This window comes from Malania oleifera, chromosome 11 (assembly GCF_029873635.1).
Source record: "Malania oleifera isolate guangnan ecotype guangnan chromosome 11, ASM2987363v1, whole genome shotgun sequence".
NCBI classification, from domain to species: domain Eukaryota; kingdom Viridiplantae; phylum Streptophyta; class Magnoliopsida; order Santalales; family Ximeniaceae; genus Malania; species Malania oleifera.
In genome coordinates, this window is record NC_080427.1 from 11,216,806 (window position 1) to 11,244,325 (window position 27,520).

At 34.7% G+C, this 27,520-nt stretch overlaps 1 protein-coding gene across 1 annotated transcript; it reads left to right on the forward strand.

Annotated features, from left to right (window-relative positions):
* Positions 1–2,285: 2,285 nt before the first annotated feature.
* On the forward strand, positions 2,286–27,520 carry LOC131168152 (nicotinate N-methyltransferase 1). The gene is made up of 3 exons (XM_058127403.1): positions 2,286–3,201; positions 3,330–3,394; positions 27,006–27,520. Exons 1-3 carry the CDS (start codon positions 2,484–2,486, stop codon positions 27,303–27,305), a joined length of 1,083 nt encoding a protein of 360 aa, XP_057983386.1. The 5' UTR covers positions 2,286–2,483; the 3' UTR covers positions 27,306–27,520.

A 27,520-nucleotide genomic window follows, 5' to 3' on the forward strand; every position in this document is an offset into this window, starting at 1 on the left:
GGAAAAACTCTCTCAAATTTTCAAATCACATTTAACCCATATTACTTTCATACACTCTCTATTTTGCTATTCCCTGATAGATCAAGTTCCCAATAGTGTTATTGAATGTTTTACATTGCACCAAAGCTATTCCCTGCTGTTAATGGATTGCATATCTTGGGATTGCACCAAAGCTAATAGTACGAAAAACAAAATTGCATATCTTTGTGTTCTAGATGTGGCCTGAATGGGAAGTGCACCATCCTGTAAGGCGTACCGGTTTGACTCAATCTCGGTTAGGTGAGTTAAAGAGACTCTATCTCATAAGAAGAACTAGTTTGGCTCATCCTAGTAATTAAGCTAAGGAGACTCCGTCTCGTAAAGAGAACTAGTTTGGCTCAGCATGGTAATTGAGTTAAGGAGACTCCGCCTTGTAAGGAGAGGTTTGGCTTCGCCCATAAATGAGCTGAGGAAACTCTGCCTTGCAATGAGTATTATAAACGGCGTCACTCTACCTGGTTAAGTGAGCATTTAGTAGAATCCTCTAGCTAGTTGGCTTGAAGCGGCGACATAGGCAATGTTGGCCGAATCTCGATAAAAATATTGTGTCTTATTTCTGTTTCCCTTTGCTATTTAATTTCCCTACATGTATGTTTGATTATTCATTGTATGGATTGTTTTACATACATGCTTTAAACATTTGTAAGATATTGAGATTGTTTAGAAAGACTCTAGGTTATGTAATACTATTTGTGCTCCGAAATTTGGACGTAATTAACTGACCTAGGAATCTTTAAAATTTCACATTCCTCCCTCTTGGGAATACACCATTCACATCATTGGGTCGAACCAGTTGGACGACTGTGGTGATTTTTCATTAAAAAAAAAAAAAAAAACTCCTTATTTTACTCTGCAAAAAGAAGACATGATATAAATTCAGAAAATTTAGTAAATTTCCTCTCCCTATATTACTAATGTAGGAGCACATTAGTGGGATAGAAAGTAGTAAATTTTTTTTTTCTAGCATGTTTTCATCGGTAATATTTTCACCACATAATTTTAGTTTCGAGTTAATCTTATGCAAAGCTCACTTATATTTGCTAACTATTTTAAAGTCTTGCAACCTCAAGTGCAACAATTCATATCAAGCTTTTAGTAAAATCATAGTTTTTTGTTCCTCAAATTAGTCCTTTAAATTTTTCCATATGATAAGTGAGTCTTTAACGGTGAAGTATTCAGTCTTTAATTTTTCATCTAAATGATGATTAAAGAAGATCATAACTTTTGTGCGGATGCGGTATTTCCATCTACAATACTATTTCCCAAGTTCACTACATTTAAATGGATATCAACATAAAAAATTAATGATAAATAATTGTTGCCTTTTTTATATCAAAGGAAACAAATTCAACTTTACTTAAGTTTGACATTTGAATAAATTAACAATAATAAGACAATTTACAAAATAAAATCTAAAAATTGAAATAAAACTGAGATAATAATATAATATTATTTACACCCTTCAAGGATACTTAAATATGTTTCTTCAAGAACATTATATTATTTTTCTCCATTTGTATTTTTTAAAGTATGATTCCAAATTACAATATCAAATTGGGTAATAATTTACCACCTCTTCCGGATGTTAAATATACTACCTAATATGAAGAATAAACGTTTCACCTCTTCAGGAAATCGAATTTAACATCTTTTTGTAAGGTTAGAAATATATCCTCTTGAGGAGGTAAATATTTACTATCTCTTCTGAAGATTAGATATATAGTATCTTCAAGAGATCTATTTCTTCGGAAGATTAAATATATAAATGAGAGATTTAAATATATAGCATTTTCGTGAAGACTATTTTACCATCTCTTTTAGAGATTGATATTCTTTTAACTTTAAAAGTTCACTTCTGGAGAATATTATACTCTTATCGAGTAAAAGTTATAAGAAATAAATTAAATATAATTTAAAAAATATCTCGGATAATTAGAGTCCGTACTGAGAATGTGTTATAAAATATGGAGAAAAATAAATAGAAATGATATAGAAATTTATGTGGTTAGCCTATGCCTACTTCGCGGACAAATGAAATAAAAAACTTCATTATATCAGGAGAGATTACAAAATGATTTGGAGTTAATCTTGTACAAAATATCTTCGGTCTTATACAAGATATCTCTCTCTTTATGTCTATACAAGCATGTAATGTGTGTATTCCAAATAAAAGGGAATGATGCCCTTTTATTGGGAAATATGAATAATAAGATATTTATTAAGATGGAAAAACAATGGGGTGAGGTGCATATTAATCCTTGTTATTCTTCTTATGTTAGAATTAAATTTCGAAGACCACAACTTTGCCGTTGCCCGAGTTTCAAATTGCTCCTCTCATATAATTTTCCGCGCGTCCCGTTGATTACAGACTGATTATTTTAATTTTTAATTTTTAATTTTTTTTGAAAATCAATTGAGCACTCGACCACGGAGACGGAGATCCAATGGCGAGCGAGACTGCAGAGACCAGCAAGGAAGCGAGGCTGGCCATTCTTGAACTCGCCAACATGATCAGCGTTCCCATGTCTCTAAACGCCATCGTCCGCCTCAACGTCCCCGACGCCATTTGGCAAGGCGGCTCCAACACCCCCCTCTCCGCCGCCCAGATCCTCCGCCGCGTCCTCCCCTCCTCGAGCGGCGACGCCGAGAACGTCCAGCGCCTTCTCCGCATGCTCGCCTCCTACGGCGTCTTCCAGGAGCACCTGACCGCCTCCGACGACGGTGGCGACGACAACCGCACCTACTCGCTGACGGAGATCGGCAAGACCCTCGTCACCGATGGGGACGGCCTGTCTTATGCGCCGTACGTGCTGCAGCACCACCAGGAGGCGCTCATGCGCGCGTGGGGCCTGGTCCACGAGGCCGTGATGGACCCCACGACGGAGCCGTTCGCGAAGGCCAACGGAGAGCCGGCGTACGCCTACTACGGGAAGGAGCCGGAGATGAACGGGTTGATGCAGAGGGCGATGTCGGGGGTATCGGTGCCGTTCTTAAGGGCGATGATGGAGGGCTACGACGGGTTCACTGGGGCGGAGCGAGTGGTGGATGTGGGTGGGAGTGCAGGGGATTCCCTGAGAATGATCCTAGAGAAGCACCCCAATGTGAGAGAAGGGATCAACTTTGATTTGCCGGAAGTCGTGGCGAAAGCTCGGGAAATCGCCGGTTTGTGTTCCAGTTTTTAGGAGTAATGGTTTTGGGGGCGAGTGCTGTTTTGGGTTTGGTTAAGCCGACGCAGGAACGTAGGGATTTTGATGGGACGGTGTCTTCTCTGTTGTTTGTTTGTTTGGCAGGTGTCAAGCACGTCGGCGGTGATATGTTCAAGTCAGTTCCAGCCGGTGACGCTATCTTCATGAAGGTGCGTTCGTCTCTTCATTTCATTTAAAATTTACTTTATTTGAAGCATGTTCATGGTATCGGAATTCTTATAAAATTATTCTATTTTTTGAGACAATATTTTAAAGAAAAATGTTGTTCGCGGGATTCATATCATAGCATGTAGTTTCTACTTTCTAGTTTTATCTTGTCCCATTTTCTCTTTTTTTTCTTCACGTCCCGCTCGTGATATTATATAGTGTCTATCATGAATAGCATTATTGTATTTTTACAAATTTTATGTTTATTTTCTGAATATCACTCTTTTATTTATTTGCTATTTTATGAGGATTATATATATATATATATATATATATATAATTAAATGTTTGATAAGTAAATATAATATTACTCTTTTATTTTTAAAGAATTAAGATACTAAAGGTCTCATGATGGTTATGAGCTGAAATTGGAAATAAACATGAAGTCGAAGTCGCGGAGTTTTTTTTCCATTTTATCCTTTTTTAAAAATATATTCAATAATATTTTTTTTGAAAAAATGTTTTCCGGAATAACCTTGATGTAATCTCGCTACTTCAAGGAGCGAGATTTGCCACATGTCATTTCAAAAAAAAAAAATTATTTAATACATATGTTTTTAAAAATGATAAATTAGGAAATAAATTTTTTTAATATATTTTTTAAAAAAATAATAAATCAAGAAATAAATTTTTCTACATAATAAATTTAGCATTTATTATTAGTTTTGAGTAATTAGCATTTATAAATCGGGAATGTTTTGGGAAACTTTCTATACCCGTCCTATGACTGGAAAATTTATATATATAATAATTATTTGAAACTAACCGTTGACCGTGGGTAAGACAGTATTTATGACGATCTAAAATAAATTTTATTTTAAGAAAACATTTGTGTCTCTCCCCTTTTTATATTTATTATTTTAAGAAATAATAATAAAAAGTTATGAATATTTATTCAAATTTTAAAATACAAAATCATTTATAAAATTATTATTATATATATATATATATATATATATTACACTATTTTGAAATTTTCTAAAATATCCATATAATTATGTGTAATTCTTACATTGTATGCATTGCTTTGGTTTTTTAATTTTTTTTTAAAAAAATCCCAAATTTTGATAATTTAATTGAATTAATATATCCCCTAATTTATTTTTTATTTTTTTTAGTACTCATAATTTTAATATGTATGGGTCTTTTGGAACATTTTAAGTGACGCCAAACCGCCTAATTAATCTCAATAATTAGAATTTAAATTATGGTATCATTTTTATTTTTTTCTATTCATTTTTGTACAGTAAAGATGCAGTTTATCACAAAAAAATCTAGTATTGAATATATATTGAAATTACTGCTCGTAGCTTTACAGTGTTAATAATAAGTATTTTTCTTAATTGATATTAATATTGATAAAAAATCTTATATTGAATAAATATTAAAGTAAATTTTTTTGTTGTGTCAATATATATATATATATATATATATATATATATATATTAATTTCAGGTACAATTAAATTTGGTAATTTAAATAAAGTTCAAATTTTCAATTTATTATGCAATAATTCTTTTAATATATATTTTTTAAAAATGATAAATCGGGAAATAAATTCTTCTGCATAATAAGTTACGCAGAATAATTTATTTCCCAATTTTTCATTTTTTTTAAAAAAATATTAAATAATATTTTTTTGTAAGAATGACACATGACAAATCTTGTTACTTCAAGTAACGAGATTATGTCAGGATTATTCCGAGAAATATTTTTCGAGAAAATGTATTATTTAATATATTTAAAAAATAAAAATAAAACGGGGAAATACTCCGAAGTCGCGCCTTATTTGTTTGCTCCTACAACTAAAAATGCATGACATGCTTCCTTGTCCTATGTCAACCTATGACATCATGGGAAGTAATTTTTAATTTTAAAATAGAGATGCTATTGATACTAAAAATTAAATGAAAACTTTATCCCCTTAATTTTTATTTTTCATCTAAAAAACAATAACAACAATAAAACCAAACTTTAAGTCCCACTAAGTGGGGTTGGGTATATGAATCTTTTTTCGTCAATTTATGTGATTATGAATTATTTCTTTTAACAGATTCGGGGATATTAAATCCTTACTCAATATCTCCTCCCCAAGTTATTTTAGTTTTACTCCTACTCCTTTTACTGCCCCCCATAGTAACTAACTCACTCTTCATCACGGGTGTACTATGTGGCCTACGTTACAAATGTCCATACCATTTGAGTTGTCCCTCCTTTATCTTATCTTCTATAAGAGTTACACCTAACTTACCACGAATATATTCATTAATTAATTTATCTTTCAATGTTATATCACTCATTCATCTAAACATTCTCATTTGAGCAACTTTTACTTTTTGGATATTATATAGTTATCCTATAAAATTTTCCTTTCAATTTTAAAAATATTCTACGATCACAGAATACACTTGAAGCACTTCTCCATTTTATCCAACTTGCTTTAATTCTATACATTACATCATCTTCAATTTCTCCTTTAGCTTGTATAATAGATCCAAGGTATCGAAATCTACAAGTATTATTTATTTGTTCATCATCAAGTTAAACTTTGTCTCCAATATTCCTCCTATTATTACTAAAATTGCATTTCATATATTCTGTCTTATTTCTACATATCCTAAAGCCTCTAGATTCCAAAATTTCTCTTCATAATTCTAACTCAGCCTCTACTCCGTCCCTAGTTTCATTAATTAATACAATATTGATCATATGCAAACAACATACACCATATATGGAACCTCCTTTTGAATATTTTTAGTCAATTGGTCCATCACTAAAGTGAAAAAAAAAAAAAGACTCAAAGCAGATCCTTGATGTATACCTATGTTGATTAGAAATTTTCTATTTTCTCCATCTATAGTTTTTACACTAGTCATTACTCCATTGTACATATCCTTAATGGTATTAGTATGCCTACTACGTACACTTTTTTTTTTTTTCTAAAACCCACCATAAAACTTCCCTGGGTATCCTTTTATATGCTTTCTCAAGGTCAATTAATATTATATGCAAATCCCTCTTCTTTTTCCTAAACTTTTCCATTAATCTTCTTAAAAGATATATAACTTCTCTGGTAGATCTCCTAGGCATAAAACCAAATTGATTTTCTAATACCTTTGTTTCTGTTGACTTTGGTGTATTCCCAAGAGGGGGGGTGAATTGGGTATTCAAAAATTTATCTCCTAGGTTAAACTATCCAGCAGCAGTATATATACACAAACCTAGGGTCTTTTTATGTAATCATATACTCAATCAAATATTCAAACAATAAACATAAACATATAGGTATAGAAAGTAAATTGCGGAAAATAAAATTAACATTAGATATGTTATCGGGGTTTGATCAATATTGTCTACGTCCCTGCCTGGGCTCACTAGTACAAGGATTTCACTAATGCTCACTTAATGGGTGGAGCGACACCGATTACAACCAGGTTAATTAATAAGGCTGACCTCAACCTACAACCGCACCTTATCAGGATGGTGCACCTAACTTTCCTAACTAGATCTAAGCTAATCCGGGACTATTCAACAGGATTAGTTTCTCTCTTCAGGTCAATGCCAGGAATAAAACAAATATATGAAAATTTGCGTACAACCAAATGCTTCTTACACAAGCTGATATGTACCACTAAGCACAAGCACTAATCAATGTATCTCAAACAGATAGGGACTATAAGCTCAGTGCAATACGTATACAATAACACTCAATCTAATATCAATGTTTAATCAAGTACAAAAGTGTATTAACAAGATAATATTTGAAACTAAGTCAAGATAAATCTTAATCAAGGTTTAGTGTTTCAAAGATTTGTACCTATGGAAATTTAGAATATCTCAAAAATAATTTTCTCAATATCAAAGTACAAAGAGATATTCAAGCAAAAGCTTGTAAAAATATTTTTACACACACAAAAATACAAACCCTAATGAGTCTTGCAATAATAATACAAAGACTCACTTAACTATAAGATTTTTCCCAACCAAAGATTTATTTAATGAAATCAGGGGAAAAATCTTTGCTTAACCCTCAATCGAAAAACAAATATGCAATACACAACAAGAGTTTTTAGCACAATAGAATAATGAAATAAACACTCACAAGGCTTTGATTTCTCAAAAGGAGGATAGTATATGAGTGTATGGGGTTTGTATAAAGGAATAGGGCCCTCAAAAATTCAGAGGAAATTTTGCTAATTAAAATCTCTAATCACATGCTAATTATTGCAAATAAGGGTATATATATAGCCTCTACCAAAAATATGACTGTTGGGACATAGAGGGGAAAATTAAATTTGTTTTAAACCATTTTACCCTTAATTAACCCGAGTTACCACAGTTAAAAATTAAGCAACCCCGAGAGTTTCGAGTGCCTAGCCCTTGGTTCAGTCACTTGAATAGACACAATAGAAAAAGTCATTTTGAACGTTCAGGTACATGAATAAGGGTTCGGTCTGTTGAACTGAATGCGATTTCAAAAGACCACAGTTCGATCGCCTAGTCCTGAGTTTGGTCTGCCAAACTCATGTGTTCGGTAGCCTGAGGTAAATTTGAACATGAAGATCGGGTAGCCGAGTTGTTGGGAAAAGTCAGAATGGTGGTTCGGTCGTCCAAGGACGCTACGGTCATTTTTGGTTCGATCGCCCAAAATCAAGTCAACCTTTTGAATGGTCAAGGGTTTGGTCGTCCGAGGTGTTTTGAACATAAGGGGTTCAGTCGCCCGAATCCTCACAATTTTGGCCCTTCATGTCATATTTCAATGCAATTGTTTCCTCTGATAATATATGTGATATGGGGACAATCTTACGTTTATATGCAAGGACCTAAGCTTTTTGTAAGGGCAAGGCTTTTTAACTTAGCCTTAAAAACCTGGAGTCGGTCACCTCTGTCTATGGTCATTTGAGTTTTATAGTTTCTACATACATGATATGCAGATTATTACAGACCATTCCTACTTCACTATTACATACCTGAATTGAATATAATATAAATTACAATAAAATGAATCTTCTGGGTCTTCATTTCCCTTCAAGTTCATGTGCATGTGCATCATATGATACTACCAATTAATCCTAAACACAAACTCAGCAAATATTAAATACCAAGATATTTATCATAATTAAAATGGGATATGACCAATGAGGTCAACAGTTTCTAACCTTAATCTTCGTTCAACTACCCTTTCTCATAATTTCATCGTATGACTCATAAGTTTAATTCCACGATAGTGATTACAATTTTGAATATCTCCTTTATTTTTGTATTTATGTATTAAAGTATTTTTCCTCCATTCATCTGACATTTTCTTAGTTTTTATAATTGTATTAAATAAATTAGTTAAACATATAATTTTGTTATCACCTAAGCATTTTCAAACTTCAATTGGGATGTTATATGGTCCCATAACTTTCCAACTTTTCATCTTTTTTTAGTGTAAAATTAATTTCGTGAAGTCTAATTTTGCGAATAAATCTCATATCTTTAGTATTTTCCTCATTTGACAATTCTAAGTTTAAACTTTATATTTTGTTTTCATTAAACAACTTACTAAAGTAACTTGTCATCTTTCTTTAACATCTTCGTCCTTAACCAAGACAATATCATCCTCACTTTTTATACATTTTACATTTCTTAAGTCCTTACTCTTCCTTTCTCTAACTTTAGCAAGTTTAAATATATCTCTTTCCCCTTCTTACATCTTTTCTTGTCTCGTTATAGTTTTCAAAGTTATCTCTATTTCTACATTTTTGCCATGTTTTATACCAAATTCTTTTTATGTTTATGGTTTTTTGTACATCTTTATCCCACCACCAACTTTCTTTGCTATTCGAGAATCTTCCTCTTGATTCACCTAAAATCTATTTTTCTATCTTTTTAATAGAGCTAGCTAATCTATTCTAAAAAGTATTTGTATCTATCCCATCCTCTATAGTCCAATCCCCATCTCTGATAATTTTATCTTTAAATTTTATTATATTTTCTCCTTTTAGGTTCCACCACCTAGTTCTCTTACACTAGTTTATTTTATCATTTTTCTTCCATTTTTTAATACATATATCTAACACTAATACTCTATGTTGTGTGGCTAAGCTTTCACCGGAAATAACTTTACAATCCTTGCATGATAAACGATCAACCCTCCCAATTAAAAAAAAAAATCCATTTGACTTCTATTTTGTTCACTTTTAAAGGTTATTAAGTGTTCTTATTCTTAAAGAAAGTATTCATTATACTAAAATCATATGACATAGCAAAGTCTAAGATCATCTCCTCAGGCTCATTTTTGTCTCCATATCCATATCCTCTATGTATCTTCTTATAATTTTTATTATCCCTTCTAACATGTCCATTCAAATCTCCTCATATAAATATTTTCTCAATCCCTAGTATGCCTTATATGATAATATCCATATCTTCCCAAAATTGTCTCTTATGATTTTCTGTTAAGCTGACTTGAGGAGCATATACACTAATGATATTTATTATCTCTTGTTTTAATACCATCTTGATTTTTTATAATTCTATCCCCTTCTCTATTTACATCAACTACGCTATCTTTTAAGTTTTTGTCTATTATAATTCCTACTCCATTCTTAAGTTTTTCTTTTCCAGTGTACCAAAGTTTAAATCCTGATTTATCAATTTCTCTAGCTTTCTCCCCTACCCACTTAGTTTCTTGAAGGCAAATTATATTAATTTTTCTTCCGATCATTGTATCCACAATTTCTATGCTTTTACATATAAATGTCCCTATATTCCAAGTTGTTAATCAAATGCTTGTTTCCTAAACTAATGTCTTTACCTGCCCGCATCCAGAATGATGCAGGACCCTCGCATATTTGACACTGTATTCGGGCACCAACATGGCGCGTCGCTTTGGGGCGACGACCTAGCCCACCCTCACCCACTTTTCTCTACACGCGAGTGGTAAAAGTGCAACGTGTTGCTCGCAAGGGATGCCCTAGCAAATATTCAGTAAGGATTCATATCATAGTGATCTGACTAATTTTATGTTGGTTGCCACTTACGTAACACAACCCTCCTCCTTTACCCAAGCTTGGGACCAACTGTGTGTGAAAAATCAGTAGTATTTTTTGAATTAGCAATAGCATCTTTCTTAGACTAAGACTTGTTTGTATCAATGTGATGCAAAGAGTAGAATTGTTTGTATGATATTAGTATATTTATGAGGGGTATACAAGATTTTCAGTAAAGCTTCTATATATTAGTGAGGTTCTCCTTTTGGAAGAACCTACTTTGCCCCACTTGGATCCTTGCGCGTCAACCAATCCATCTGGGGGCAAGAATATCCTACCCAAACATCCTTCGTGCCCTACTCATCCTTTGTCTTTTATTACTAGTAGTCAAAATCCTACACTCAATCTATCCACCCACCTCTTCACCATCATCCCCATCTCTTCTTTTATTCAAGTGCCTTAACCACTTCTTTGTTCATACCCTAATCTTCTTCGTTTTATGATCTACAAAGGTTGGTCTGTGCATTGGTAATTGAGAATAATCATTGCCAATAAGCCCAACCCAAGCAGCCCCCTTGGTAATACTCTAATATTCAATTTTCAACAGCCTCCCCTTGATTAACAAGTGTTTAGTACCCATATTACTATTATATAAGCCATCATCACTCCTCTCCATGAGATCCTCCTAATTGAAGGTCTTTCAAATTCAATACCCGAAGCCCATTTATTATCATTATGTTAAGAACACATCATGGCCTACTTTGAAGATCAAAGTAGTGCAAAAGATCATCAAACTCTTATTAATTAAGGAGACGAAATTTGGAGAAAGGACATTGATGATAAAATTTTAATTGAAGTGGAGGAGGAACACACCCCTTGACACATGAAGAGTTGCCTAGTTAACTTGACAACCAACTACAAATGGAAACAGACCAAGCAATGGTAATATGCAACCATCGAAAAATTCATCGATGTCTAGTAAGTGCCTATTCACTGAGTAGAGCAAATATGCAAACTACTGTGGAAGCATTAAAGGAGACATGGTTATGTTAGTCGCGACAAAATGCAACCTTATCTTTAACTTTGAAAAGCAAGGAGATTGGAGGAAAGTATTGAACAGAAGCCTTTGGACCATTGAACTTTGATTGTGTGCAATGGATGACCCCTTTGTGAGGCTGAACAAAATACAATTTGACAAGGTGGCACTCTAGGTGAAGGTTGAAGGCATCCTTGAAGTGTGCTATGACATTTACATGGTCACGAAATTAAAAAGTAGCTATAAAACATCATAAATCGAGACATAGAAGAAGGATAAAATGGAGAGAAGCCTAAAATAAGGCTACGAACAAAGATTAACATCAAAGAGCCAATATCTGAAAGATTCTTCTTCAACATAGAGGGCTAAGGAGTCATTTGGTTGACTTCAAATATGAGAAAGCCAACTAGCTATGCTGCAATCGTGGACTCATTGGCATAATAAAAAATGTATGCCTTCTCTTTCTCTCTTTCTCTCTCTCTCTCTCTCTCTCTCTCTCTCTCTCTCTCTCTCTCTCTCTCTCTCTCTCTCTCTCTCTCTCTCTCTTCCATCAATATGAGAGCTCTGAGGTCTTAATGCTTGGTATACTCAGACCTATTTGTTGACCTTTATCCAAGTTTTAACAGCACCAACTTAGTTGCCAATAGGGTTGCAAATGAGTTGAGCCAACCCAAGCTTTAACCATCTTAAGCTTGGCTTGATTGCTTGAAAAAGCACTCGACTTTGGCTTGAGTTCAAATTGAGCTTAAAGTTTGTTATTTGAGCTTTGCTTATTTAGCTTGTATAAAACTTAGGCATGTCTTAAGGTTAACTCAACTAAAGCTCATTTCACATTAATAAAAAAATTGATCAAGCTCAAGTATAGCTTGAAAGCTTGAATTTAAGCTCATGCTCGATTTGACTGTAGCCTATTTTAAATTGCTAAATGAGTTGAGCTAATAAGCTAGTTAAAGATAGGTTATACTTACAAAGATAATTTGATGATAAATATATTTGAAAATGTAAAAATCATATATTTAACGAGCCTAATATATGAGTTAGTTCATGATCTCATGAGATAGTGACAAGTTAGTAAACGAGTTGCCTCAGTGAGTTAGTTATGAGCCAACTCGTGATCCTAGAAAGTCGGTTGAGTATAACTTGGTTTGAGCTTGGCTTGTTTAGTTGACAAGCTTAAGATTTGAGGTCAAGTTCGGCTTGTTTAGTTTAATGAATGAATTCGAGTGAGTCATTTTTAAGTTGAACACCGAGTAGCTCATAAGAAATGTAGCTCGTTTGCAATCCTAGCTACCAAGAACAAAAAGTACCAAGAATACCTAAAAGAAAAGGAAGGGAAAAAGGGTAAAATCCAACCAAATCTTACCACAAAAGGAACCTATAAGAAGGTGGCCTAGCACTACATGAAGGAGATAACTCTAATATCATGAATGTGCTCCTAAAAATGGATGGAACATAAGAGGATCTTCAGTATGTAGACTTTGAGGGCCCACTCCTAATGACCTAAATCTCTTCCTTGAAGGACTGAACGATACTACTAATCATTCCCAAAGCCTTCACAATACATCCTCAAGTGAATCCTTTGCTCATGCCCACTTCTTAACCTAACCCTAGTCTTCCTAAAATTGGCCCCATCCCCATGAAACAAGCTTTAACTAAACCCACATGACCCATTATGGAAAGTTTTGTAACCCATATAAACCAAATCAATATCTTTTACCACCTTACTCAAGGTTTTCATAAGTCCAAAAGAATCACTATGTGATAGCTTAAGAGGTCTTTTGGTGGAAATCACATTTTTGGATTTGAAAGAGCCTTTTTCCCCCTTTTAAAACAAGCATCACAAATAAGAGATATACTAGAATCAAAGAGGGGCAAATCTTTCACAATTTCATGTCTGGAGGCAATCAAAATTGATTTGAAATTATTATGACCAAGCCTTTTATACCAAAGATATAGATCATTTTGTATAAAAACAAGACATCAGTCTTTACAGAATATGCTCAAACTCACAATGTAAACATTACCTTCTCTGGGAGTGTCAAAAATTAGGTTATTATCAACATTATTCACTAAGCGACCTATTTTTGTGAAGAATCTAGTTTTACCTTTACCACCCTATTGACTGATACTTAGCAAGTTGTGTTTCAAAACATCAACTAGTAAGAAGTTTAAGACATTATCTATCAAGGTACATGAATTGTCCCCAATAACACCTCCCTTGATTATTTTTCCTTTATTACTGTCTCCATAGGTTACAAATCCATAATCTCTAGCCTAGAGGGAGACAAACTTTGACTTATCACCAATCATGTGCCTTTAGCAAGCACTATCTAAGTGGCACTTTTTTTCCCTTCCTTTTATTTACGTACATAGATAGAAATAAAATTTCTATTTTGGTACCCAGTGAAGTTGGGTCCATAGGCATAAGTGGCTATTTTTTATGAATCCATTTTTTTGTTCTTCTGTCTTAATCCATTACATCCTTTATTGTCTCACCCTAAACTATGACCCCCATTACAATCATCAACAAAGTCCTATCTGATTGGGCATTATCATCTTTTTTCTCCATTGAAAAGGGGAGTGAATTACATAAGTACTTGATCCCACATAGGGCACATAGGCAACCTATTATTCAATAATAGGTTTAGTCCAAATCATCGATAACTAAGATTGTTAAAGAGTACATGGATAAACTTGAGGAGTTAAGCCTATAAATCTTTCTTTGGAATAGTTTTGTAGCCTTTTGGCCACGTTTCATTGTGTGTAAAGTTCGTCCAGAGATTATCATTTTCACATGAGTCTTAGCACTTTTACAAGATCCATCCTTTGTTGCCATTCCTATATAGCTAAGTGAAAACTTGTATCAGGAACTTGCATATAGGAGCCAGCTATAGGTGAGAATCAATTTGTATCCCTTTTTGGCCCGGTGGCAATCATTTTAAGAGCAATTCTACTATTCAGAGTAATTCAAACAGTTTCAAAGAATTATACTTAAGTAGTTTTTTTTATTAGAAATAGGAAGTGACCATCGAGTGCCCAAACTATTCAAAAGCAATCATACAACTTCAATGTCAAAGAGGTTTTTCTTTCCACCTACTTAGTATAGTTAGTGAGATGTCATTTGCAATCAATATCGTTTGTAAGTAGCGTCGAATTCTTTCTCCCATTTTTTTCCATTATTCTATCAAAAAAGAGATGGATAAGTTGTCCATTCGTCTAATTTTGTTACAAATCATGGTTATAATTGTGTAATAGATTAATAACTACGTCTATTGAAATTGTATGCATGTTTGAATTCTTTTAGTCTTCAAAAGAAAGGTCAAAATTACACAAGCATAGGCCACACCCAAAGAAGAATAAGCAAGGGCAATGAGATGACTTTTCTTCTAGTAAGGAAGCAATGTTTTACATTTTCTTTTGAATTCATTTAAGGTAGGGTAGAGTCAAGTCCCTACGAATGATTCAATTATTAGTTTTTTAATATCCTCCTTGATAGGGTATGGAAACCCTAGAGGTGGTCTTTCTTTGCTTTTCAAATCCATCTAAGGTAGAGCAATGACAAGATACCTACGGATGATTCAACTCTTTTTTTTTTTAATCCATCTAAGGTAACGCAAATACAAGATCCCTATAGATGATTCAACTTATGCTTTTTGAATCCATCTAAGGTAAGGCAGAGACAAGATCCCTACAAATGATTAAATTCTTATTTTTCAAATCCATTTAAGGTAAGAATGAAACAAGATCCTTAAGGATGATTTGATTCTTTTTTTTTTTTTAATCCATCTAAGGTGGGGTTAAAACAAGATCCCTATGTATGACTCAACTCTTGTTTTCCAAATCTATCTAAGGTAGGTCAAAAACAAGACATACAAATTATTCAACTCTTGTTATTTTGAAATCATCTAAGGCAAGGCAGCAAGATCCATACATATGATTCGATTCTTAATCTTTCAATATCATCCTTGGTAGGGTATGAAATTTCTAAAGGTAATCCTCATGTTATTTTCATATCCGTCTAAGGTAGGGCAAAGGCAAAACCCCTACAGATGATTCAATTCTTATCTTCATGTCTTTCGTCGATAGCATTCTCAATAAGGTATGAAATCCCTAGAAATGATCTTTGTTCAATTTTTGTTCTGATTTCATCCAAGGTAGAGCACCATACACTTACAAATGATCCAAGGCTGCTTAATTGTAAGCTCATCTGATATCTGCCTCATAGTCAAAATGGACATTTTTGTTTTTTTGTTTTTTTGTTTTTTTTTTGTCTTTTGTTTTTTTGTTTTATCTAATGCTTTTGGGTGAAAACATTGGTCAAAGAGGGGCACTGTTAATGCCCATTTTTTGACTAGATTGTATTCCTCTTTGGTTTATGTGCTTGTAGGGGACTTTGGGCCCTTTTGAGAATAGTTTTGGCTTTTAATTGCATAATTGAGTTAGTTTGAGGTGTTAATTTTTGGCAATTGATGTTGACTTTATGGCTTTCATTAATTAGATTGGGTTTTATTTAGGTTCCAAAAACTGTATAAGGCAAGGAGGCGAGTCTCCTTGCCTCCAAGGATACTCTTAGAAATTAACTTTTTGCTAAACCATAGCCCCTAGGGGAGGGAAATATGTGTTCAAGAAGAGGGGAAGGAGAGAGAGCACATGTTAACCACCCGACCCTGCGCCGGCCGGGGGGGGGGGGGTGGAGATAAACGTCATGTTCAAGAGGAGAGGGGGAGCTTCTCTTGCTCTTGGGAATCCAACTTGGCCACTTCTCATTATCTTTGAAACCGAGATTGGTTTATTCTTTAGTCATTGGAATCAAAGTTTGGTCTTGTTCATTATTCCTCTTGAAATCAGAAGTTTGGATTTCTTTTGCTCTTTTGACATAATATATTTTGTAAGATATGCGCCTCATTTATGAATATGTTCTAGCTTTGATCATACTTGTTTCAAAATAGGGTTTTTATGATGAGATAAATACTATAAAGCATGCTTTTCCAAAGGTCACACATGATATGAGTGGATTGATAATTTCAAGCATGAACTAGGATTTTGAGTATTGTACTCTTTCCTCCTTTGATGTGTAGTGCATAAAGTTTTAAACTACAGGATTGTAATTTTACTTCGTAAGCATTGGATTTGATTTGGAAAGTTGGTTTTGAAGTTTTGATGTTTGGGTGTTTAATTTAGCCCCGATGCTTATGGATTATTGGGAATTTTACTATCCAATTTTACTATCCAAGGTCTAAAATCTGATGCTTGAGTTTTAAAGTATAAAAATTGATTTATTAAAAAATCCATAAACGAGAGGGTGAAAGAGGGGCCCCTGGGGATGTCGCCTGGTGATAGTGACGGGAGGATGACGGTTGGTGAGAGCCGGGGCCACCATTAATGGCATGCATGGCAGCGACCTCCGGCCTGCTGCAGTGAAGAAGAACGTGGGCTTGCGGCAGCACTAGCAGTGCGTCGCAGTAGCAGAGGCTTCCTAGAAGCCCCAGACGTTGTGGTTGTGACCAACGGTGACACCAAAGGAAGGCTTTGGGGTGGTCCGGCTCTTGCATAATTGCAGGAAACCCTAGAGGGGATTCCATGAGGAAGACAAGGAAGGGGTGGCCCCCATGTTCTATTTAATTAGTGAAACGACATTGGTCCAGTGTAATTGGACCAGTCCACCCGTTTTTCTTGTTTTTATTTATTTGAATTTTTTTAGATGAGACGAAATCCAAGGAAAAACCATAAAAAATATACTAGAAAAATCACAAAAATATAGTAAAAATAAGAAAATTAAATTTTTTATTTTTATTTTTTTGTAATCTTTTGGTGCTTCGAGGTTTTATTTTGAGCTATCTTTTAGTTTTAGTATTAACCTTTATGTATGTGAACATTATTAATAATGTTATCATTATCATTATTATTGTTAGTATTAGAATTACTATTAGCACTGATTATATTGCTTCATTGCTAATAAAGTAGGAGATTTTTATTTTTATGTGTGAAAAATTATAAAAGAAAATCAAATAAAATTCTAATAAATGTGTAAAATTTTTCAAAAAAAAAAAAAGGAAAAATCTAAAAAAATCCAATAAAATAGGAAAAGTCATAAAAGTCAAAAGTTGATGAAAATTGCATGATTTTTAAAAGAAAATTCCTTTTTTGTCTAGATTATTTTCCCTTACTTTGCATGTTTGTTCTTCTCTTCTCTTTCCATGCGTATTTGACTTGGTTTGTTTAAATAAGATATTTAAAAGCCATTTCTTTTGTTTTTGGTCTCATCTTAGAAGTATAGATGTTGTCATGTTGACCTCAATGTCTTTATCTCGACTTATGATGGGACAAGTGAGAGAATCCTTCAGTATTGTGCTTCTTCTCTTCCCTTCCTTCCTTAAGACAGTATGCTTGAGGAAAGTAGGTGCATTCATTAACAAGAGTGATGAGAGCAATTTCATGTCCTTTTGTCCCAAAAATCTAATTTTTAAAATCTTTCCAAAAATAAATTATTTTAGAGCCTTCTTTATTTGGCCCAAGATGAAATCCTAGCTCTTTCTCGAAAGCTTTCTTCCTTCAAAATTACTATTTAGAAACTCTCATGCTTTCCATGGATTTCAAATCTCATCAAACTTTCTGTTTCAAATCCTTCCCATTTTTAACCGTTTGCAAATCAAATCCTTCCCATTTTAAAGCTCTCTCTTTCAACGAAACTTGATAGAGTTTAATTTTTAGATAAGGTGATTGAAAAATATCATTTTGCAAAAGTTGAGTTTTTGGTACTTGGAATTTTTTTATCTTGCTCTTGGGGAGGTTGGGTTAATTCAAGCAGAAGCCTTTAAATACAAAACCTCATTTAGATTCAAAAGTTGTAAGGCAATTAATGAAAAGGTTTTGGAAACTATGTTGAATCTTGGAATATTTTAAATAATGGCACCCCAATGTATTCTTTATCAATGAAACTAAAGCCATTGAAGGAGAGATTAAGATCTTTTCGTGGAAAATAATTTAGTAAAATAAGTAATAGGGTTAGTGTTGCTAAGGAGGAAGTTGTTAGTTGTATAAGCTGGGGTTTTATCTCGTAAATTGGACCCTACTATTGAGAAAGTTGTTAGGGGGTGGATCTACAAGCAACAATCGCATAAGCAAAATACACAACCACAATATAACACCAGATTTACGTGGTTCAGTCCATTGTGACCTATGTCCATGAGAAAACATACAATCCACTATAAGCAAGACAATTACAAAGAGGAGGGGGTTACTGCCCTCAACTCGACTCTAACTCTCTCTTTACAACACACACTCTACCTCACACTAATCTGCACGCCACCATACCTCTATACAACAACACAGCTCTCAGCCCCCTACATAACACTACAACCCACATATATTTTTACACTGATGGGGGAGGGGGGCAGAAGTCAAACAGAGGTGGCTGCAATTCAACATGGTAGGCAAAGTTTGGTGGAGGGTTGCTGGTCTTCCTCAGCAAAATCAACATAAGCTGCTGGGTGGTGCGGCTGCCTAACCAATACGAGCCACACCCTTACAATCTCCACCTTGGCGAGTATAAACTCCCAAGTCCACATCTTCGCCTTGATACGAACTCAATAAAGGAAAATCTTCATAGCTTGGTTCAAACATCTTAACAATGCAAAGAGCACCACCTTCTTTATCGACAAACCGAACTCATCTATTTGTTCCTGACAATGTGCAGCTATCATCATCCAAGGTCAAACCACCAACCACTGTGGTTCCCATCAACTGATACAACTTACAAGACTCCTTCTGAGTAAATACCATTGAGTCACATCGGGTCACCTCCATAGCTCCACCTACGACAAAGATTTGGAAACCCTTAGAATCCAACCGACTAAGGGAGATCAAATTTCTTTGCATCCTTGGAACAAAGTTTACGTCATCCAAAATATGGAACGCTCCAATAAGCATCTTCAGTTTCACAGATCCAATCCGTCTGACATTGCATGAAGATCCATCACCAAGTGATACCGTACCGCAAACTTCTTTGAAAGAATGAAAAAAATTCTTTCTTAAAACAAACATGAACTGAACTCTCATAGTCCAAAACCCATCCATCATTGTTTGGACTGCTACGAGCATTCATGTTCTTTCTCATCAATTTTCAGCACTCCCTCTTCATATTATTGTACTTCTTGTAGTATCGACAATGTAAATTTCTTTGATTGATTTGTCAATATAAGCTGCTCGTCGTTACAAGGACCTTATCATTACCATGCCATGTGGCATGCTCCAATACATTGACACCATCCCGTGTCTTCTTTTCTTCTTCGTATCGTTTTCGATCTTCATAGTCCCCCTTGAAGTGCCACTTTTTATCACACCAATAGCATACGACTTCGCTCATATCTTGTCCTCTTGATTTTGAACGCCATTGTTTACCTCCGAGATTTCGATCTTTGCTTCTTCCTTGTTTCTCACTATTAGCCACCAAAGTTTGCTCATATGAAGTCACAATCGACTTTCTTAACGTCTCAGGATGTTGAAGTGATGTCATCACATCATTTACCTTCAAGGTATCCTTCCCCACGAGCAATGCAGTTACTAGACCATCAAATAAAGTTGGTAGAGACAACAAAAGTAGAAGCACCTTATCCTCTTCATCAATTTTTATGCCGAGGCTCAACAATGGGGTCAAAATCTTGTTGTAATCATTTGTGTGATAAAAAAGACTACTTCCCTCGTTCATTCAGAGTTGATAAAGTTTCTTCTTCAGAAACAACTTATTGGTAAGGGACTTCGACATATACCTCTCCTCCAATTTCTTCCAGAGCTCCATTGGTGAGGTTTCGTCAAACACAGAATATTTGACTTCATTTTCTAGACACAATCGGATTGTGCTGATCGTCTTCATCTCCAATTCGGTCCAATCATCATCTTTGATATCATCTAGCTTCTTCCGATCAACGGCTTGATCAAGCCTTGTTGAACCAAAGTATCCTTCACCTTGCTTTGCCACAAGTTGAAGTAGTTTTTCCCATCAAACTTCTCCACCTCAAATATTGAAGTACCAACGCTTGCCATTCTGCTCTGAATCTCACAAAACGGACACTGCCAATGTCTTTGGAACAACCGAAAACCTAGAAATGGTTTAATTCGTTCGAAAAACATACACGAAATGGCTTTAAAAAGCCTCGTCAAACTTTTGGTCAAAATGGTCAATTTCGGTCAAACTTAGTGGAATATTCCTTCATCTAACGAAATATTCCTGACACCGTTAATAGTCACTAACGCTGTTACTTAACATCATCTACTGACGTTGCACTGTAGGGCCCACCTTCCTATGGGTTCCACCTACTGACGGGGCACCAGACCCACCTTCAGTGGGGCCCATCTATTGACATAGCCATGTGGGGGCCACATGCTAACATGGCAGCTGACGTGTCGCGAATCTCGGCCGATGTGGTGAGCTAATGTCACGTTGTCGTTAGCATCTTCAACCTCCAGATGCTTGCCTGACGATCGCCGGTGCGTGGGAGCGGGTGATTCCACCTTTCGATCTCCTATCGGCACGTTAGGGCACGTGAGCCCACCTGTTGATCACCTATCGGTGCGTGAGGGTGCATGGCAGCATCCTTCGAACGTTGGTGATGCGTGCAAGCACGTGCAATGTCGTCTAAGCTCCATTCGAGCTTCGGTTACTGCCGTTGGCTTCGTTTTGATGAGAGGAATGCGATGGTGGTCTCAAAACTGACTTTTGAGCTATTGAGCAGAGGCTCCAATCCGACAATTTTGCTCTGATTCGACGATTTTGCTCCAACCTCACTTTGATACCAATTGTTGGGGGGTGGATCTACGAGCAACAATCGCACAAGCAAAATACACAACCATAATACAACACCAGATTTACGTGGTTCGATCCACTGTGATCTATGTCCATGGAAAAACACATAGTCCACTATAACCGGGAGAATTACGATGAGGTGGAGGCTACTGCCCTCAACTCGACTCTCTCTCTCTCTCTCTCTGCAACACACACTCTGCCTCACACTACTCTACACACCACCACACCTCTCTACGACAACACAACTCTCAACCCCCTATACAACACTGCAACCCACATATATTTATACATAGATGGGGGAGGGGGAAGAAGTCAAATAGAGGTGGCTGCAATTTCAAACATAGTAGGCAGAGTTTGGTGGAGGGCTGCTAGTCTTCTTAGCAAAATCAACATAAGCTGCTGGGTGGTGCGACTGCCTAACCAATATGAGCCACACCCTAACAAAAGTATAAAGAAGGAGTTTCTTTTCTTTTACAATGCTGAGAAGGAATTGTTTAGGCAAAAAGTTAGAGAAAAGTGGTTAAAACCCGGGGAAAAGAATAATAAATATATTTTAGCAATAGTGAATGATAAAAGAATTAAGTCACAAATTAGATTTTTGGAAAATGCAAAGGGAGAAAGAACTATAGAGAATTTCTTTTGAACTTTTGGGTTTTAATAGAATTTGCTGGGAAAGAAAGACGAAAATGTACAACATTGTAATTAGGAGTATCTTAGAGATATTATCAACTTTTCCTAGAGTCCTAACTAGAAAAATCTCTTAGGAAAATTTGTTATCGAAAATTAGAGGTGTTTTTTCCATTCTTTGATAATAAAGCTCCTAGGTTAGATGGGTTTAATTCAAAAATTTCCAAATTTTGTTGGCTAATTATCAGTAAAGATGTTATTGTTTCCATTCTATCTTTCTTTAGAGATTGCAAGATGGTAAAAAAAAAAAAAAGTAAATTAATTCTACTTTCATCACTTTAGTCCCAAAAGTGGAAAACACACTGTTTGAGAAAAAGACTTCAAGCTTATTGCTTGTTGTAATCTCATTTTCAATTGCGTTACTAAAATACTAGCTGATAGATTGCAGAGATGTATTGGAGATTTTGTTAATTTTAATCAAGAAATGTTTATTAAGGGCAGATCTATTCATGACAATTACTTAATGTCTCATGAGCTTTTAAATAGCTATCACCTTACCAAGAGGCAAGGTAGGATTGCTTGAAGGTTGATTTGATGAAAAATTCTGATTTTGTGCTTTGGGAAGCTATTTTTAATCTACTCGAACATGTATAAACTCTTAATGATTTTCACTGACAGGATTAGAATATGTATTGCTACTCCTATTTGTTCTATCTTGATAAATGGTATCAAGGGTTTCTTTTGCGGGATGAGGGGAATTAGGCCTTTGTTATGGTTATGGAAATATTGACTAGACTCTGAAGCATACTATTAAAGAAGGGAAATTGTTCTGTTATCTAAGATGCAGAAAAATTGGTTTATTGAATCTTTGCTATGTTGATGACTTGCTAATCCTAGCTAGTGGGTACATCAATTTTGCTAATAGTATCAAGCATATTCTTCAAGTCTTTTATCAAATTATAGGCCTTAAATGCTATGCTTCAAAGAACTATTTTACTCCGGATTGAGTGGAAATAAGGCAAAGTCTTTGGAACATGTTTTGGGTTTTTCCTTAGGCAAGATCCTTGGAGGTATTTAGGGTCAATGGTTACAAAAAGGATTTCTAGGGTGGATTGTGAAGTCTTGTTGGACAGAATCTCAGAGAAGATTAATAAATGGACTTCTAAGCAACTGTTGTATGCTAGAAGACTACAACTAGTAAAATATGCTCTGTAAAACATTCAAATGTTTTGGTCTTCAACAACTCATTTCCTTAAGGGAGCGATCACTGATCTTGAAAGGAAGTTCATGGCATTTTTGTGGAAAGGTAATGACTTGAATACTAATTCCTGCAAGGTTAAATGGGAAGAGGTATGTAAATCCATTGATAAGGGAGGTTTGGGATTAAAGATTATTACTAATTGTGGCAAAGTTGTTTTAATGAAGCTTTTGTGGCAAATATGTTGTTCAAAGTAGTTTTTATGGATTATATGGGTTCATACTTACAAGATCGAGCATTTGGGAACTTATTGACTCTTGGCTTTTGAGGAAGTTACTGAGATTCAGATTTGTTGTCTTTGCTCTTATAAAATTCAAAGTTAATTAATTCAGACAGTGATATCTATCTTCTATTTGACAATTGGCATCCTCAAAGTCCCCTTTTTAGTTTTATGGAGATCAGTTTCAATTTGAGCATGGCATTCTTAAATTTGAAAAAACTAGAAAAATTCATTCATAATGGTGCGTGGAGATGAATGAGGTGATTATCAAGTAGTGCCCATTAAATGGTTTTAAATATCAATTTCTTTGCTTCCCTAGCAGATGATGTTATTAGTTGGACTTCAACTAAAAGCGGAGTTTTCTCTATAGCTACAACTTACAATTTTATCAAGATACAGAATACAAAGGACTAGGCTCGAATTATATGGACTAAACATGGTATCCCCAAACATGAATTTATATGTTGGTTGGCTAGTTTGAATAGATTGTCAACTCTAGAAAAGCAAAGAAATGGGAGAAAGTAAATGAGAGTTACTATTGATTACGCAACTCTAATCAAAAGACAAGAGAGCTTTCGTTCCTTGAATTTTTATTCTATTTTAAAGGTTGTTCAGTTTGAGTTTAAGTGGTGCAGTTGAGAGTTGGAATGGTAATATTGATAAATTGTTAAAAGATGGGAATTTTAAGCAAAAAAGGAGGTTGAAAAGATAACTTAGGTTTTTCAGGGCTAAAAATTGCATAAATGATCATTTATTAATAAGGAAGGGGAGACCAAATGACTCTCGGTTTTGGAAATCAATTATGGCTACCACTCCAGAAGTTATGGATAATGTTAAAATTTTGGTGAGAGGTGGAAACTCTTTTTTTTGGTTTGACGAGTGGCTGTCATCAGACCTGTTATCTGTGAGCAATGAGGATATTTTGAATAAGAAATTGTGTATTAAGGATTGCTGACTCAATAATAATTGGAACTCTGATTTAGTACTGAAATTGGTTAGTGCCGATAAAATAAGGGAAATTTTGCACTAGGTGCCGACGGGTAAAAGTGGCAGGATATTTTTGTCTAGAAGCCTGCCCCTGATGGTAATTTTTCTGCAAAAAAAAGGCTTGGGAGGCAGTGAGGAGTAGAAGTGATAATTTTGTATGGAATGACTAGTTTTGGCATTCTTTATTGCCCAGAAGAATCTCAATGTGTTTATGGAGAGCCTGATTTAGATGCTTGGCTGTAGATGATAGAATTCAAGCCAAAAGAATATCGATGGCTTCAGCTTGTGATTGCTGCATTCAGAAAAGTCAGGAAAACATTGATCATATTCTTTCTTTAGGTGAGGTGACTTTAGAGGTTTGGCGTCGGGCTAGTGTGGCGTTGGGGATTCCTTTCCAACGATCCCTTCCCTGAAAAAATAAAATGGCAAATTGGTTCCACTATACTCAAAAATCATCTATTAAAGGTATTTTAATCAGGCTGATTCTGTGTTTGATTACGTGGTGCCTCTAGAATCGAAGATGTAAAGCGAGAATAGAAGGAATTTATCAAAGTGCATATCAGATGTGGAGAAGTGTTTGATTCTGGATTAGTTTTATTGCTGAGAGCACTAATTCTTTTCAAAAATTGAAGAAGTCAGACACTAAGATTTTTAATGAGTTTCAAATTAAGTATCAGGGAGTTTACGACAGGCCTAGAAAAATTATTTCGTGGGTTAAACCTCCAGTCGGGTGGATAAAACTTAATTGTGATGGGAGTTATAGGGGCAATCCGGGTACTTCAGGAGGTGGAAGAATTATTCGAGATTGCCATGACATGGTAAAAGCGGTTTTTTCAAATTTTTTTGGCAATGGTACGAATAATAGTGTGAAATTAAAAGTAATCAGGAAATGAATTCGTTTATACAAACGTTTGCATTATTTTAATGTGATTATTGAAAGTGACTCGCAAATTGTAATTGATTGGCTTCGGAAAGGTAGATGTACTTTGTGGTATCTTTGGGAATTTTGGGAGGAGCTCGTGGTGGAGCTAAAAGGAGTGAATGTCATAGTGATGTATCAATATAAAGAAGGCAATAGTGTGGCTGATTTTCTTACTAAAGAATGAGAAATGGGAAACAATGTAATCTATGAAAAATAACACCTTCTACCACGTTATCTGAAAAGAATTCTTCGGATGGATAGGTGGAGTCTCATTTTCGTTCGTCGTTAATTCAACTTTAGAGTTTCTTTTGGTGTATTTTGTTTTGATTTTGGTTGTGTTTATATTTTTATCTTGTTTGTTAGTTATGTTTAATTTTGTTATCCTAATTTGGTTGATTGTTGGTATTGGTTTTTTTTTTTTTTTGGAGGGTTTTTCTTTATTCTCCCTTTTGTTTTATCTTGTAATCACGGTATTCCTCTATCAAAAGTGAGGGTATATTCATAAATAAATGGAGGTGCCGCAGAAGAAGAACTTAGATTGCTACCATCTACCATATTTGGAAAATTAGAAATGAAGTAATATATGTTGAAGCTAAGCTAGAATTTAATTCATTGGTGAAGTCTGTAGTGACATGTGAATGAAACAGATGCTATCTTTTTTTTCCCTAAATATTAGATCTATAGATTTTTACCAATTATTATTAATACTATAAATGTATTAATCGTTTTATAGTTAAAAAATGAATATTTATTGAATCATGTTCATTTTTAAAGATAAGTATAGCATTGACATTGGTTGTGGTAAGATTTAATAGCTATTGTCTTCTTTTCCTTCCAAAATTTTGAGAAAATGAGGTCATTTGATTCAAGAAAAAAGAGAACATGTTATGTGTGATTATTATGTATCAATTTTTTAAGTGACAATATTTTCTATTTTAAAACTTTTTTTTTAAATATTAAATATTTTAAAATTTCACAAAAGATTATAATTTTTGAAGCTCCTAAAATAGAAAATTATTATATTTATCAAACTCCATTTTATCTTTCCTTTTTCATAATTTTATTTTCTTTTAATAGCATTTTTGCACTGCAGAGGTGGTAACAAATTTGAAATGATAAAGAATATTGGAGAACTAGATTTTTTAAAATTTATTTATTTACTTTTTATTACTATATTAGGTTGATACTTTTTAGTAAAACCATTTATAGTTTAAATAATTTAGTAACTTTTTGAACCATTTTTATGTTTATCACTTGAACAGAAAAATAGTTAGCAAACTATTTTAATTGAGGCAATTATCTAAATTCAAGAATGAGATAATTTTATATTAATAGACAAAGAAATTGATTACTAATTTAAAATGAATACTGATAATTTCAAAAAATAAATTATGCTAAAACTAATGAAGTACCCATGATGAGCTTGTTAAGAGATCCAAAAATTTTGCAAATGTAAATCTCTAGACGGATCAATTAATTCACTTGATGTCCAATTATTATTCTACACTTTCAGTACAAGCTTTCTAGTTCCAGGTTCATTTTCTTCTCCATGGTTCTTAGGTCCCTTTTAGGAATGTCGCCCATCAATTCTAGATCTCTTTTTTCTTTTTCTTCTATTTGGGTGTTCTAGATTCTTGCTGCACCAAACCCATCAATTTCTGCACGAAGCTCTTAACATTTCCTTTTCTTTTTTTCGTAATTATTCTTATTTTCCTGCATGGCAGTGGGTTTTGACGACATGGACTGATGACGAATGCAAAGTGATAATGAAGAACTGCTACGACGCCCTCCCCGCCGGCGGCAAGCTGATCGCCTGCGAGCCGGTGCTGCCGAGGGATTCCGACGACAGTCGTAGGACGCGGGCCCTCCTAGAAGGAGACATCTTTGTGATGACAATCTACAGGGCCAAAGGCAAGCACAGGACCGAGGAGGAGTTCCGGCAGCTCGGCCTCGCCGCCGGCTTTGCTCGATTCCGGTCATTCTACGTCGACCATTTCTATACCGTCTTGGAATTCCAGAAGTGAAGAACTATTTTGGGTCTTTCTTAGATTATTATTATTATTATTATGAAAGGAAGTGCAGAATCTTATTTGGAGACGATCTCTTGCCACTGTCATTTGTGTAAGATACTAAGCTTGGTGTCTCTGAAGAGTGAGCTTTGGGCTAACCCATTTTAAATCAATGGTTTGTAAGCAAAGTTATTTGTTTTTGAAAGTTCATGCGATAAAATTTTTATGAC

Excerpts from the sequence above, each read along its gene's own strand:
- LOC131168152 (XM_058127403.1), top strand. The coding sequence starts at position 2,484 with ATGGCGAGCGAGACTGCAGAGACCAGCAAGGAAGCGAGGCTGGCCATT. Across the intron at positions 3,202-3,329 it reads GAAAGCTCGGGAAATCGCCG|GTGTCAAGCACGTCGGCGGT; the intron begins GTTTGTGTTCCA and ends TTTGTTTGGCAG. Across the intron at positions 3,395-27,005 it reads GTGACGCTATCTTCATGAAG|TGGGTTTTGACGACATGGAC; the intron begins GTGCGTTCGTCT and ends CCTGCATGGCAG.